We start from the raw sequence: 14,375 nt of genomic DNA, 5'->3' as shown, positions 1-14,375 counted from the left end.
TTTAATAGTTTTTAAAAAAAAATAAACTACCTTTTTTTAAAAGATTTTTTTTCTTTACATATTTTTTTTTAGAGGGGAAGGGAAGGAGAGAGGGAGAGAAGTATCAATGTATGGTTGCCTCTTGTGCATCCTCTGCTGGGAACTGGCCTGTGACCCAGGCATGTGTCCTGACTGGGAATTGAACTATGATCCTTTGGTTTGCAGGCCTGTGCTCAATCCACTGAGCTACACCAGCCAGGAAAATAGTTATAAATATTTCCACAACATAATTTTTAACTACACATTTTCTCATCAAAAGATGATCTATAATTTTTTATTGCACAATTCATGTTGTTGGGCATTTGTTTTATTTTTCATTATTATATACTGTACACTGTATTGAATATCTTTGTAATGATTAAAACGCATGTGCACTACTAAACTGCTTCCCGGAAAGATTATATGAAATTATACTTTTGTTAGTTGTGTATGTCTTTAAAGCCTAGACAACTAATGTGCAGATTTGGTTGTGGTCAAGGTTAAAACTTTTTTCATCTCTTTCTGTTTTGTGTAAGGGGGATTTTGGCAATTGCTTGGAGCATGGCAGATCCTGAATTGTTGCTGAGCTGTGGAAAAGATGCTAAGATTCTCTGCTCCAACCCAAACACAGGAGAGGTATGGAGAGGAAACATTTCTCAGACTTACAGCTATCATACTATTTTATTTCTAGCTGAATAAGAAACTTTTCATAAGGACCCTTTAACATACTATTACAATTCAGGACATGTGAAAGTAGATGGGCCCTGGCTGGTGTTGCTGAGTGGACTGAGTGTGGAATGAGAAACAAAGGGTCGCTGATTCGATTCCCAGTCAGGGCACGTGTGTGGGTTGCAGGCCAGGTTCCCAGTAGGGGGTGTGTGAGTGGCAACCACACACTGATGTTTCTTTCCCTCTTTTTCTCCTTCCCTTTCCCTCTGTCAAAAAATAAACAAATAAATAAATAAATGGGTAAATAGACAAATGGGTAAATAAATAAATGGATAAATAAATTAAAATCTTTTTTAAAAAAGAAAGTAGATGGAGGTATCTATGAAAAGATAATCTGGTAGAGATTTTTTATCAGAAACATTTTCTAGGTTAAGTTGTTTTATCTGGGAAAATTAGTCATTAAAATAGTGCATTTGAAATTAGTGATCGCCCCTATCCTCCATTTCCAATAAAAGGTGCTTACCTAGACTCAGAAGTGGTTGGTTTGATTTATTTAACATGTAGTTTCTGGAAACTGGTGCCTTCAGAATAGGAGTATTCAAGGTTTGGGTCTTTTTCCTGCCTTATCATTCCTGAAGATCTTCTTTGACTTCTGGAAATCAGTAGAAATAGGTTTTTAATTTCTCTTGTGAATTATTCAGCAAGGATATAATATCTTTTAATATTAATTTGTTAAATGTTTTACTCAAAGAAATTTAGATGTAGGAATGCCCTGGCCAGGTAGCTCAGTTGGTTGATGCTTAGTCCTTATACAACAGAAGGTTGCAGGTTCAATTCCTGGTCAGGGAACATACATGTCACGAGGCATATGAGAGGCAACTGACTGATGTTTCTTTACTCTCTCTCTCCCCCATCCTCACTCCCTCAAATCAGTGAACAAATTTTGGGGTGAGGATTAAAAAGAGAGAGAGAATGTAGAAACTGTCTCTCTAGAAAAAAAGAAATTCAGATGTAGGAAAATTTACATATTTAAATGTAAATGTTATATAAGTATAATTTTATTTGCTTTGGGTTGTGTACTAAAATGTTCTTTTAATTATGATTTTATTATTCTTAATAGTTGAGTGGTTTTCTCTCTTTCAGTACTGGGCAAGACACTGCAGATTTTAATTATAGCTTCTAAACTTTTACTTTTTCTAAGTTAAGATAGATTATAGCAAGTGCTTTGCTAGTTACCCTGATGGAATACTGGTAAAAATAAGAGTATCTTTAGGTTTTAATCTATAACATTAAAATGAAAACAAGTACTTCTGTTACTTGATTTGTGGCCTAAAGTTTTCAGATGAAGTGTCACTTATAAGAATGTAGAAATGCTAAATTTAGGAGTGACAGGAGAAAAAATTAAAACAGTAAGTTTTGCCTCATATGATTTGTAGACTAAATAATAGAAATCCTGCATCTTTCTTACTGTCTTCCCAGGTGAGTTCAAAATTCATGAAAATTACTGTTTTAATTTTATCAGTTATATAAATTGATGAAGTGAATTTTTGCATTTAATTGGTTTTGTGTGCTTAGACTTTGAAGTGATAAGTTTTTTCATGCATGCTGCAACTAAAACAAGAAACAGTAAATGTTTTGTTCAAATGCCAATTAAAAATACACAAGTAATTCAAGTATCATGAAGGTTTGAACTGTAGCAACAAACTTAAGCATCAAAGACAAGCAGGCCAAATACCTTTTCATTTAATTGTTTTCTTACAAAATAAAACATTTTTAAATATTATATAAGCCAAAGTTAAGCTAATTTGACTTCTATTTCTTTTTAAAGATGCATGCTGACCCTATGTTTTTATTGTGGTAAAATACCCATGATACCATTTTAGACATTTTTCAGTATGCAATTCAGTAACATTAGTACATCCACATTATTGTGCATCCATCACCACCATCCATCTTCAGAACTTTTTTATCTTCTATAATTGAATGTCTGTACCCATTAAACAGTTACTCCCCATTCCCTTTCTTAAAGCTACAAAACCTGTGCTTTATGAGCATGTTACTTTCACACTAATTTTTTTTTAAGATTTTATTTAGTTATGTTTAGAGGGTAAGGGAAGGAGAGAGAGGGAGAAATGTCAATGTATGGCTGCCTCTCGTGCGTCCCCTGCTGGGAACTGGCCTGCAACCCAGACATGTGCCCTGACTGGGAATCGAACCACGCTCCTTTGGTTTGCAGGCCTGTGCTCAATCCACTGAGCTATACCAGCCAGGGTCTATGACACTAATTTTGAGTGAACAGTTACTACATTGTAAAGATTTTGTATCAGCCATTTTTATATAGTTCAATATTTTTTTCCTTATGAAAAAGACTGTTTATGCCAAATCCTGTTTCGATTCTGCAGTAATAAGAATGATGTATGCCTGTTTTCTTGCTTTAATAAAAAGCCGAATTTCTCAGTGAAATCTTTCAAGATTATTATTAAAATTTGGTCTTCAAGTAGTCTAAATATAGTTGTTTGGGTTTGGGCAGGCAAAAACAGTTGGACAACATACCGGTAAAATAAGCTAACTCTGATAGAGTGTTCTGGTCTTTCACATGCATCTACTAATATCATTTCAATAAAAACAAAAATACCTGTTTTTAAGATGTGCTTATTCTAAATCTGGTTGAAATTTTCAGTAGAATTTTCTTTTATTATAACAGACAATCATAATGGACTCTCTTGACCTTAAAAAAATTTTTATACTTGTTTTTCCTAGCTAAAGACACTGTCTATAAGAGAATGTTTAATTAAGCTGTATTTGTTGATCATATTAATTTATGTGTTTTGGCTATAAAGTGATTATACTATTTTCTTACCTTTTATTATTTTTTTGGTGTAGGTCTTGTATGAACTTCCCACCAATACACAGTGGTGCTTTGATATTCAGTGGTGTCCCAGAAATCCTGCTGTCTTGTCAGCTGCTTCCTTCGATGGGCGTATCAGTGTTTATTCTATCATGGGAGGGAATGCAGATGGTTTAAGGCAGAAACAAGTTCACAAGGTAATAGGAAATGTTGAGGTTTATTATGATAGAAATGGAAAAAAATTATTGTGTAATTATCTTGAAAATGATATTATAGATAAACAAAACTGATTAATTGGATAATTGTGATGAAAGAATTTCTTGCATATGACTTAAAAACATGTAATAGAGTCTTATATAAATTAGTTCTTCTCACATTATTGTTTTTTTAGCTTTCATCATCTTTTGGAAATCTTGACCCCTTTGGCACAGGACAGCCTCTTCCTCCATTACAAATTCCTCAGCAGGCTGCTCAGCATCATATAGTGTTGCCTCTGAAGAAGCCACCCAAGTGGATCCGAAGGCCTATTGGTGCTTCCTTTTCAGTAGGTGGATTTGTTATTGTGGTCCACAATCACAAAAGACTTATCATGGTAAAGTGTTATTATAGGATCACTCTCATGGAAGAAGATTGAGTTTGAGATGTGTCTGTGACCTTTTTTTTCCAAACAAACTTTGATTTCTTTATTTTTTTAAAGATATATTTATTTATTTTTAGAGAGAGGGGAATGGAGGAGGAAGGAAAGGAGGGAGGGAAACGTGAATGTATGGTTGCCTCTCATGTGCCCCCAACTGGGGACCTGGCCCCCAACCTAGGCCTGTGTCCTGACTGGGAATGGAACCTGCGACCCTTCAGTTTGCAGGCTGGCCCTCATCCACTGAGCCACACCAGCCAGGGCTGATTTCTTTATTTCAGGATTTTACCCAAACCGAGTAAGGTAATGATGTGTTCTTAGTAGGAGCACACTTAAGTTACACATCTTTTTTTTTTTTTTTAACATTGTTATTCTATTACAGTTGTCCCAATTTTCCCCCTTTGCCCTCTTCTGCCTAGTACCTTCCCCTGACAGTCATTCCCCACCCTGATGTCCATGTCCATGGGTCATTGATTCATGTTCCTTGACTAGTCCCTCTCCCTTCTTTCCATCCTTATTGCCCTCCCCACTCCCTGCTGTCAGTCCGTTCCTTGTTTCTATGCCTCTGGTTCTATTTTGCTGGTTAGTTTACTTTGTTGATTAGGTTCTTCTTATAGGTGAGATCATATGCTATTTGTCTTTCACCACCTGGCTTATTTCACTTAGCATTATATTCTACAGTTCTATCCATGCTGTCACGAAAGGTAGGAATTCCTTCTTTATTTCCTCTACATAGTATTCCATTGTGCAAATATACCACAGTTTTTGATCCACTGATTTACTGATAGGCACTTTACACTGTTTCCAGCACTTGGCTATTGTAAACAGTGCAGCTGCGAACATAGTAGTGCATAAGTTCTTTTTAACTGGTGTTTTGGGATTCTTAGGGTATAATCCCAGCAGTGGAATTGCTGGGTCAAAAGGCAGTTACAATTTTAATTTATTTTTGAGGAAATTCCACACTGTTTTCCACAGTGGCTACACCAGTCTGCATTCCCACCAACAGTGCACTAGGGTTCCCTTTTCTCCACATCCTTCACAACACTTGTTTGTTGATTTGTTATGATGGCCATTCTGGCAGGTGTGAGGTGATAACTCATTGTGATTTTAATTTGCATCTCTCTAATGGCTAGTGATGCTGAGCATCCTTTCATATATCTCTGGGTGCTCTGTATGTCCTCCTTGGATAAATGTCTGTTCGGGTCCTTTGCCCAGTTTTTAGTTGGGTTGTTTGTCTTCCTGGAGTGGAATAGTACGAGTTCTTTATAAATTTTGGAGATCAAAACCTTGTCTGAGGTATCATTAGCAAGTGTGTTCTCTCATACAGTCGGTTCCCTTTTCATTTTGATTATGGTTTCTTCAGCTGTATAGAAGCTTTTTAATTTGATGTAGTCCCATTAATTTCTTTCTTTATTTTCCTTGCCTCAGGAGATATATCGGCAGAAAATTGCTGCATGGGACATCTGAAATTTTACTGCCTACGTTTTCTTCTAGGTTACAGGGGTGTCCGACATGTGGCCCAGGATGGATATGAATGCGGCCCAACACAAAATCATAAATTTACTTAAAATCTCTTTTTTTGCCTATCAGTTTTAATTAGTGTTTGTGTAATTTATGTGTAGCCCATAGACACCAATAGGTTGGACACCTCTGCTAGGACATTTATGGTATTATGATTTATAATTAAGTCTTTTATCCATTTTGAGTTTGTTGTGACTTTTTCTTCATTTAAAATGTCTTCTCAGGAAAATTGGGACCTTCCCCCTATTTTTCTTTTTTAATTGTAAAACATGTGGTGGAACCCCCCCAGAACCTGGAATTTATTTATAAAAAATTGTGTATTCTTGCATGTTTAAACTTCAGTCACCTTAATAGTACCCTCCATTTGGTTACGCTTATTGAGACCTTTTTTTCACTGTTCAAAATAGGTTTTGAACTCATCAGTTTTGATTCCTTTTAGTACCTCTGGTGTTTGTTTTTTTTCTTGACTTCTTCCATATTGGTAAATTGTTTCCTTTTGAGGACTTTTTTTCATCTGGGGAAACAAAAAACACCACTCAGGGTGAGATTGGGTTAATAGAGAGGATAGGGCACAGGGGTGATGCCATTTTGGATCAATAACTATTGAACACTGAGCACGGTATGGGCAGTTGAGCTTGTAAATCACCCATCATGAAGTGAGCAAACATGTTGAAAGAGTCTTAAAAAAAAACTCACTGAAGCTGGTTGCAGCCTTTTACAACAACACCAGCTGGTACACTGATACAGATGGGTTCCTAGAACACTCACCTAGCGGGGGAAGCCTGTACTACAGGAAAATAATCCTGGGTTTTTTGGGGTCTCCTCTTTATACATAACAGAAAACCTCACTATTTTTGACCATTGTAAAATATACCTTTCATTGGAAAAAGTACATTCAAGGTATTGTACAACCTTCATCCATCCATCCATCTCTCCCCATTACATTCTTAAACTCGTCTTCCTTCTCTATCTCCCCTTCCTTCATTCCTCTTCTTCTTTTTGGAGATTATGTCCTTTCTTCTCTTCTTCCCTTCCTTCTAGCTTTTTTTTACTTGCCAATTTTTTTAATATGGTAAAAATACAAAGTATGAAGTTTGCCATCTTAACCCTTTTTAAGTGTTCAGTAGTGTGTTACCTACATGCATATTGTTGTGTAACAGATCTCTCAGACTTTTTTATCTTATAAAACTGAAACTCTATACCTGTCGAACAACAACTGCCTATTTTTCTCTCCTAGCCTCTGGTGATCACATTCTACTTCCTGATTCTCTGATTTTGACTACTTTTCTTTTTAATTATTTATATTTTTTCAAATTATAAGAGAAAGTTTACTTAGTCACAGAGGTAGAAGTGAGTTGTAGAAAAAATGGGCTCAAGAAACAAGTTATAGCAGAAAAAGGACCCTTAGAGTTTAGGAGAAAGAGAGAGAGAAATGTATGCCTTGAGAGAAATGGGAAAGTTTTATGTGTGTGGGGTTCAGGCATGTGGGGGTACAGGAGGAGGTAGAGGGGTAGGACCATGCATGTGGGCTTTGGAGGTAGAAGGGGGTGGGGAAAGGCACAGGTAGTTTCCATAGAGACAGCCTCTGACTTTTATTACTTTAGATACCTCATGTATGGAATTAGTTTTTGTCTTTGTGATTGGGTTGTTTCTCTTAGTATAATGTCCTCATGTTGTGTATGACAATATTTTCTTCTTTGAAAGGCTGAATAATATGTCATTGTGTATGTGTATATATACACACACACACACACACACAACATTTTTCTTAACCATTCATCTGTCAATGGACATTTAGGTTGTTTTCAACCTTGCCTGTTGAGAATAATGCTGCAATAAACATTTATGTGGAAATATGTCTTTGAGATCCTGGCTTCCTTTAAGTACAGGCAACTTTTATCTACATATACTATTGCTCCATGTAGGAAGACAGATGGAAAAAAAAAAACGAAAAGGAAAAAAGCTCTTAAGAGCTATTGCAAGCCTTTTACATTTCTTCCCTGAAAAACAATGTTAATCAGTGCTCTCCCAGGAGAGTATGGGGATGGAGAAGCCAGAAGTGTTCTTCCTCTGCTCTTTAACAGAATGGGATGAAAGTTCTCTCTGTGGCCATAAGGGATATATTGTCTTTATTCCCCTCAAATATCTTTGGGTTACCACCACTGACATTGTAGAAATTTTGGCTGTTTTTGTGATTGTCTTTAGAAATGTAAATAATTTACTTAAATGTCCATGTCTTGCTTGATAGATATCAACTTTACATAGTATTAATTGAAACTTTTATGTAATATTAGTACATTTATATTTTTTATTTTCACCTTTCCAAATTTTTCTTTCAGTTTCGTAAATTACGTCACCAAGATTTTAAAAATAATTTTATTATGTTCAGTAGCAATACCTAAGTTTTGGATGGTTTAAAACTGATGACTTGCCCTGGCTGGTGTGGCTCAGTGGATTTAGCACTGGCCTGCGAATCAAAGGGTCACTGGTGGCGATTCTCAGTCAGGGCACGTGCCTGGGTTGTGGGCCAGGTCCCCAGTAGGGGGCATGAAAAAAGCAACCACATATTGATATTTGTCTCCTTCTCTTTCTCCCTCCTTTACCCTCTCTAAAAAAATAAATACAATATTTAAAAACAAAAAACTGATGACTAAACAGCTTTTACATTATTTATAGTTATGCAACTTTATAATAATATTACATAAAACCAAGTAAATGAATAAACTTAATCATTATGTAAAATTCAGTTTGGTCTTGCTTTTGGGTGTTTTCTCAAATTTTCCTAGAACTTGGGGAAACTCAGTGCTTTTGTCCTTTTGTGAAATTCTGTATCATGTGTGGTATTATCCACACCTCATTTGGCACTTATATGTGCCTGTTGTATCCAGCTTTATTTTCATGTTAAGTTTCTGAAGCACAGTGATTTGTAATTTCTTCTGTCTTGGCATTTTCTATAGTGTCTGATATAACAAGCACTTTGACTATATTAGGTATTTAATAAGATAAGTTTGTGTAAAGTCCATAATCCTTGTATAAAAATTACTGAGTATGAGGAATCAGATTTGTTCTTGTACTTTCTTTATTTTTATTTTTTAAGATTTTATTTTATTTATTTATTTTTAGAGGGAGGGGAAGGGAGGGAGAGAGGAAGAGAAACATCAATGTGTGGTTACCTCTCACATATCCCCTACTGGGGACCTGACTGGAAACCCAGGGGGTGTGCCCTGATTGGGAATCGAACCAGCGACCCTTGGTTCACAGGCCTGCACTCAGTCCATTGAGCCACACTAGTCAGGGCCCATACTTTCTTCTTTACCTATATTTTTATGAATATATTAATTAGATATTAATTGTCTACTTACTATATACAAGGCAGATACTGGATACTTTAGGCAATACAAGAATAAAGTAGACACAGAACCTTTCTAGTAAATGTAGAGGAGGCACAACTTTGCATCTATGTCCATTTCTATGTTTTTCACGATGGCTTGAAAGTTAAGTTGACTTAAGACAGATTAACAGGAGAAAAGCATACAAAGAAGTAGTAAAACCTAGGTTGAACAAATGGTAATTGTAGAAAAGTAAATATATAGAGACTAGAGGAAAATAGTTGTTATGTAAAGGTTTTGTTTGTACAACTTCTCTTGACCTTAAATCTCATCGCTTGATAAGAATTTTTTTTTTTACTTTTGGCATAGGGAGAACAGCTCTCACGGGAGTTTTATCTCCTACTTTCAGGAAAAAAAGAGGAGGTGGAAAAATGAGTGCTTTTCTGCTCCTGCTCATTTTCAAGTACTTTTTTTTTTTCATTTGTGCAGTATAAGTCCACTTTTATTTGTTAATATTTTTTAAATTTTATTTAGTTATTTTTCAAATACAGTTTTTTGTCTGTTTCTCCCATCCCAGCCTCCCCCGCCCCGTGCTCCCCACTTCCCTCCCATTTCCACCCCCCTTAGTTCTCGTCCCTGTGTCCTTCCTATTTGTTCCTCCAAATCCCTCCCCCTTTTTCCCCTTAAATTCCCTTCCCTCTCCCCTCTGGTCACTGTCTCAAGTACTCTTAAGTTCAAAATAATCATTATGCCAAATGGTGTATTTTGGAAGAGTGGCATATACTGCCATCCTTCAAAACAGCACCTAGACCAGAAGATAAGGCAAATACATGTAAGTAATGGTTTAATCAAAAGGCATCTATAGTACACTAGTACACTGAAGGCATCTGAGATGGAAGAGGTGACATTTGCCTGGGCCTTAAAAAGAAGTAGCATTGAGCCCTGGCTGATGTGGTTCAGTGGACTGAGTGCTGGCCTGCAAACCAAGGGGTCACTGGTTCGATTCCCAGTCAGGGCACATGCCTGGGTTGTGGGCCAGGTCCCCATTGAGGGCCACATGAGAGGCAACCACACATTGCCGTTTCTCTCCCTCTCTTTCTCCATCCCTTCCCCACTCTCTAAAAATAAATAAAGTATGTATTTTTAAAAAAGTAGCACTGAGTATGTAGAAGTTAGTAAAATGAAGTAGGTTAGAAATTATAGGGCACATTTTATCAAGAAGGTGGATTTTGTGAAGAGGAATAATTGAAGACTAGGGTGAGATAGTAGGGTATGAGAGAGGGTGTCCACTGATTTTATCCAAAGGATATATATTTAGGTCACAGTCCTTCCTTTCTGTTAGCATGTATGTAATAAAAACATTTTTTGGCCACATCCTTGTATTCATACTGACTTTGTTTGTTCTTTTATAGTTTGGAGGCAAACTGGTTACCTTTGAGAATGTCAGAACGCAGTCTCAGCAAGGAGCAGAGCAGCCGCAGCAGCAGCAGCAGCAGCAGCAGCACGTGTTCATTAGTCAGGTCGTAACAGAAAAGGAATTCCTCAGCCGATCAGACCAACTTCAGCAGGTCATGCAGTCACAAGGCTTTGTCAAATATTGTCAGAAAAAAATTGACGCTTCTCAGTCAGAATTTGAAAAAAATGTGTGGTCCTTTTTGAAGGTAAAGTTGGTATTAAAACAATTTTATTTCATTATCTGCAGATTTAACCATTACCGTTATATTCTAAATCTGTCTTCCTAGTAAAGAAACGTTTGAAGGAATGTGATGTCAGGAACCTCAGGATGAAATTAAGGAAACCTTATGAAGAGTACACAACCTAGTTTTTTATGTCATGAGTTCTCTTTGAAAAGCCTAATATGAAGTACTTTTTTAATAAGTAAAAAACAGTATAAAAGAAAGACATAATATTCAACAGACCTATTTTAAAATTAGAACATAGAGCTTAGAATACTAAAAACAAATATAATAAAAAGTAGAATATTTATTTTTTGTAGTAGATCCAATTAAGGAAAATGGGAAAAAAATGGGAGAGGTGTAGGGAAGAGAGAGATTGGAGGCATTTCTCATCCCTTTTACTGAGTTGCATTTATGATGGTAGAATAACAGATAGAATTTGTGGTTGATCATTTGCCTCCACTGGAATGTGTATTCCTTAATAATGAATTTTCCAAAGATGAGAGAGATACTGAATACAAGGTTAAATTCTAAAATTATACAGTTTTTTTTTTTATAACAGTTTGTTTTTATTGTAAAGAGAGGGAAAAGGAGAGAAAAAGGGAGGGAGAGAAACATTGATGTGTAAGAGAGGGATGTGTGAGAGAAACATTGATCAGTTGCTTTTTGCATGCCTCGAACTGGTGCCCTGGCCTACACCCCAGGCATGTGGCCTGACTGGAAATTGAACTGGTGACCTTTCAGATAGCAAGCTGGCACTCAGTCCATTGAGCCACACAGCTAGAGCTAGAATTTATTTTTGTATTTTTTAATTAAGTATTAATTTGGGGAGTTTTGGGATATTAAATATTTCATATAGTGTGAATTCTTCACTCATATAGCCTTCAGACATGAGTTAGGTTTTTATTTACAAAAAGTATAGTTTAAAAGTAAGCTTACTCAACTAGGATAATTGCTAGTATACTTATTTTAAAAATTACTTATTTAAAGGAAAAGTATTCTTTGGATTTTCTTCTTACAGTAAACCTTCTAATTGATATAGTAGACTTTAAATATTTTTAGTAAGTTTACTTGAAATGTGATCAATTAATTAAAAATTAAGCCTTTATATGCTGGCCTTTGTTTTAAGAATATGTCTTTTTAAAGGTAAACTTTGAGGATGATTCTCGTGGAAAATACCTTGAACTTCTAGGATACAGAAAAGAAGACCTAGGAAAAAAGGTAAACTTTTAGAAAAGTGAAAAAGTTGTGCTTATACAAGTAAAATATTTCTGTAGAATAGGTTTTTTAAAATAAAATTCTACACAGATGATCTCAGTTATTCAGTAAATATTTACTAAGAATTTGTGTTTGCTTGCTAAAGTTTTGGATCATATTGTTAAATGTAAAATTCCACTTATACCTGGATTTTGAAGTTCCCAGAACTACCTTCTATTCAAACTTGTTTTGAAGAGTTGTGTCAGGGAGGAGTGGGCTATAATGATAAGAGGCTATGAACCTCAAATACTGGAAATAACACAGATTTTAAGAGGGTGTGTAACCAATGGCTCTGGGGAGGGGAAAAACTGTTAGAGATCATCCCACATTCACTACAGCTTAAGTGATAAAAAAATGGTACTATTTCAAGCTATCACAATTTTCCAACCTAGCCGTTTATGCCTTTAGCCCACCATTCCCAAAGTGTGTATTGAGTTGGTTCAGCTAACAGCTAACTAGTAAATGTTTCGGAACAAGGGCAATTTATTCCACTGAACCCGAATAAACAAAAAGTCCAAGTGATTTGTTTAACATTTTAATTTTAAAAAAAGATTCCCTTATAAAAAGAGGAAGTTATATTCCACTTTTATAATTTTCTTCTCTAAGAGGGGCTTAATTATTATTCTGCAGTGTTGACATGAACAGCAGTAAAAACACTGACTTTGGAAACCTAGAAGGAAATGGTGTAGAATCTTTGTGTAATTAACATTAGCCCTTGTTCTTTAAAAATTACTAAAGTGTTCTGTAGCATTGCATGGTTGTCGCATGCAGTACAGGTTGGATTCTGCACACTCTAGACATGCCGAGCACACTTTTGATGTCAGTCTTGGGGTCACATTACAGCTCCACTGCTTATTGGCTATGTGTCTATGATCACTCTTTAGATTTTTTTATATTTAACTTTATTATTAGTCTATGTATCTTAATGCTATAACTTCTTTTGGTTTTTAAGAGATTAATATCAAAATTCTACTGCACACCAGATAGTAAAAACAGAAAATTAGAATTTGTCAGAATGCTTTTTTCTTTTAAGGTTTTAAATTATTTATTTATTTATTATTGATTTTTAGAGAGAGAGAAACAGCGACTTGTTTTTCCACTTCTTTATGCATTCATTGGTTGATTCTTGTATGTGCCCTGACTAGGGATCTAACCTGCAACCTTAACGTATAGGGACGATGCTCTAACCAACTGAGCTACCCAGTCAAGGCTTCAAAATACTTCTAATAGCGTTTGTCTCCAGAGTGAATACCTGAAGACATATTTAAAAAACTAATTGTAGTTATTTTATTTAAAACAAAGTAGAAGAAAACATGCTTGTTTTCAAGTTTTGTCATTGAACAACAGAGGGAGATGATATGTCAGCAATGGAATTCCTTGTAATTGAAACTAGAACCTTTGAGAATCAGTTCTGCACAGATTTCATTCTTTTTTAAAACATGTTATCCCTGGTCAGAACTTCTGTGGATTTTTGCCAATGAGGGAATAAGGGATGAATGTTTGGTATATACCTTGAAATAGAATTCCATTGAGTAGGTGAGTGGTTTTTTAATTTTTTTATTTCAGATTGCTTTGACCTTGAAAAAAGTGGATGGACCTGATGTGGTAAGAAGGCCTGTAAAAATAGCTATCTTCTAAAATTTTGGTTTAGGTGATAACAAAGAAGGAAATATAATTTAAGGAATTGGTTTTATTGCTTTATGGTATAAAATAAATGCTGATTGTAGATATTTTAATAAGCCAATAAATTCTCATTTTAAAGCAGTAGAAATTTATCTATCTGGTAGAAAGTATCTTGTTCTTGATGGTATATGAATTTTGCAGAAACAAAGGAAAAACGAAATCAATGACTATTCAAATACTTAATTAACATTAAGATCTTTGTTATTGAGGGGACATTTAGTAGAAAAAGGGAAGGTCTCAGCTGTAATGGCTCTTCGCTTTTCTTCTGAGAGTGTGTCTCAAATTTACTTAATGTTGCTTCTTAAGATTAAAGTAGCTCTTAATGTTGTTTATTGGGTCTTTTGTCTTTATTTTTCACTAATAACCTTTTCATGCTACTAACTTCAACCTCCTCTGCAATTGTTTTGTGTACTGAAGGCTCTTAAAGACTCTGATCAAGTAGCACAGAGTGATGGGGAGGAGAGCCCTGCTGCTGAAGAGCAGCTCTTGGGAAAGGTACTTACTTTTTTTATTTTTAATTACATTGGAGAAATATGTGCTATTTGTTTATCACAGACTGAAATGTGGAAAATTATCTTAACTATATCTTTCAAAATTAAGATGGAATATATTGTTTTCTTAGAGATGTTTAGGGTAGGAGTCTATTTACTAGTTTTAAAGAAGTATCATCTCTGAAATTTTTAGTTCTCTGACCTAGCTTCTGGATTATCTGGTTTAAAATGAACACTTGATGTGTGATT

General features: G+C 35.4%; 1 protein-coding gene across 28 annotated transcripts in view; it reads left to right on the top strand.

The window, feature by feature from the left end:
- SEC31A (SEC31 homolog A, COPII coat complex component) overlaps nucleotides 1–14,375 on the top strand; it is an 83,454-nt gene that overhangs the window by 27,782 nt on the left and 41,297 nt on the right. For 22 of the 28 annotated variants that reach the window (XM_053668890.1, XM_053668884.1, XM_053668881.1 and 19 more), the window contains 7 exons: nucleotides 555–654; nucleotides 3,571–3,732; nucleotides 3,927–4,079; nucleotides 10,432–10,680; nucleotides 11,842–11,916; nucleotides 13,519–13,557; nucleotides 14,053–14,130. In XM_053668890.1, coding sequence (XP_053524865.1) covers nucleotides 555–654; nucleotides 3,571–3,732; nucleotides 3,927–4,079; nucleotides 10,432–10,680; nucleotides 11,842–11,916; nucleotides 13,519–13,557; nucleotides 14,053–14,130 — 856 coding nt within the window. The remainder of the gene's footprint in view (nucleotides 1–554; nucleotides 655–3,570; nucleotides 3,733–3,926; nucleotides 4,080–10,431; nucleotides 10,681–11,841; nucleotides 11,917–13,518; nucleotides 13,558–14,052; nucleotides 14,131–14,375) is intronic. The other 6 variants (XM_053668903.1, XM_053668899.1, XM_053668898.1 and 3 more) reach the window with 1 other exon arrangement.

Source organism: Artibeus jamaicensis, unplaced genomic scaffold (assembly GCF_021234435.1).
Source record: "Artibeus jamaicensis isolate MK-2021 breed Jamaican fruit bat unplaced genomic scaffold, CSHL_Jam_final contig_515, whole genome shotgun sequence".
Classification (NCBI taxonomy): domain Eukaryota; kingdom Metazoa; phylum Chordata; class Mammalia; order Chiroptera; family Phyllostomidae; genus Artibeus; species Artibeus jamaicensis.
This window is presented reverse-complemented; position numbering and strand designations above follow the sequence as displayed.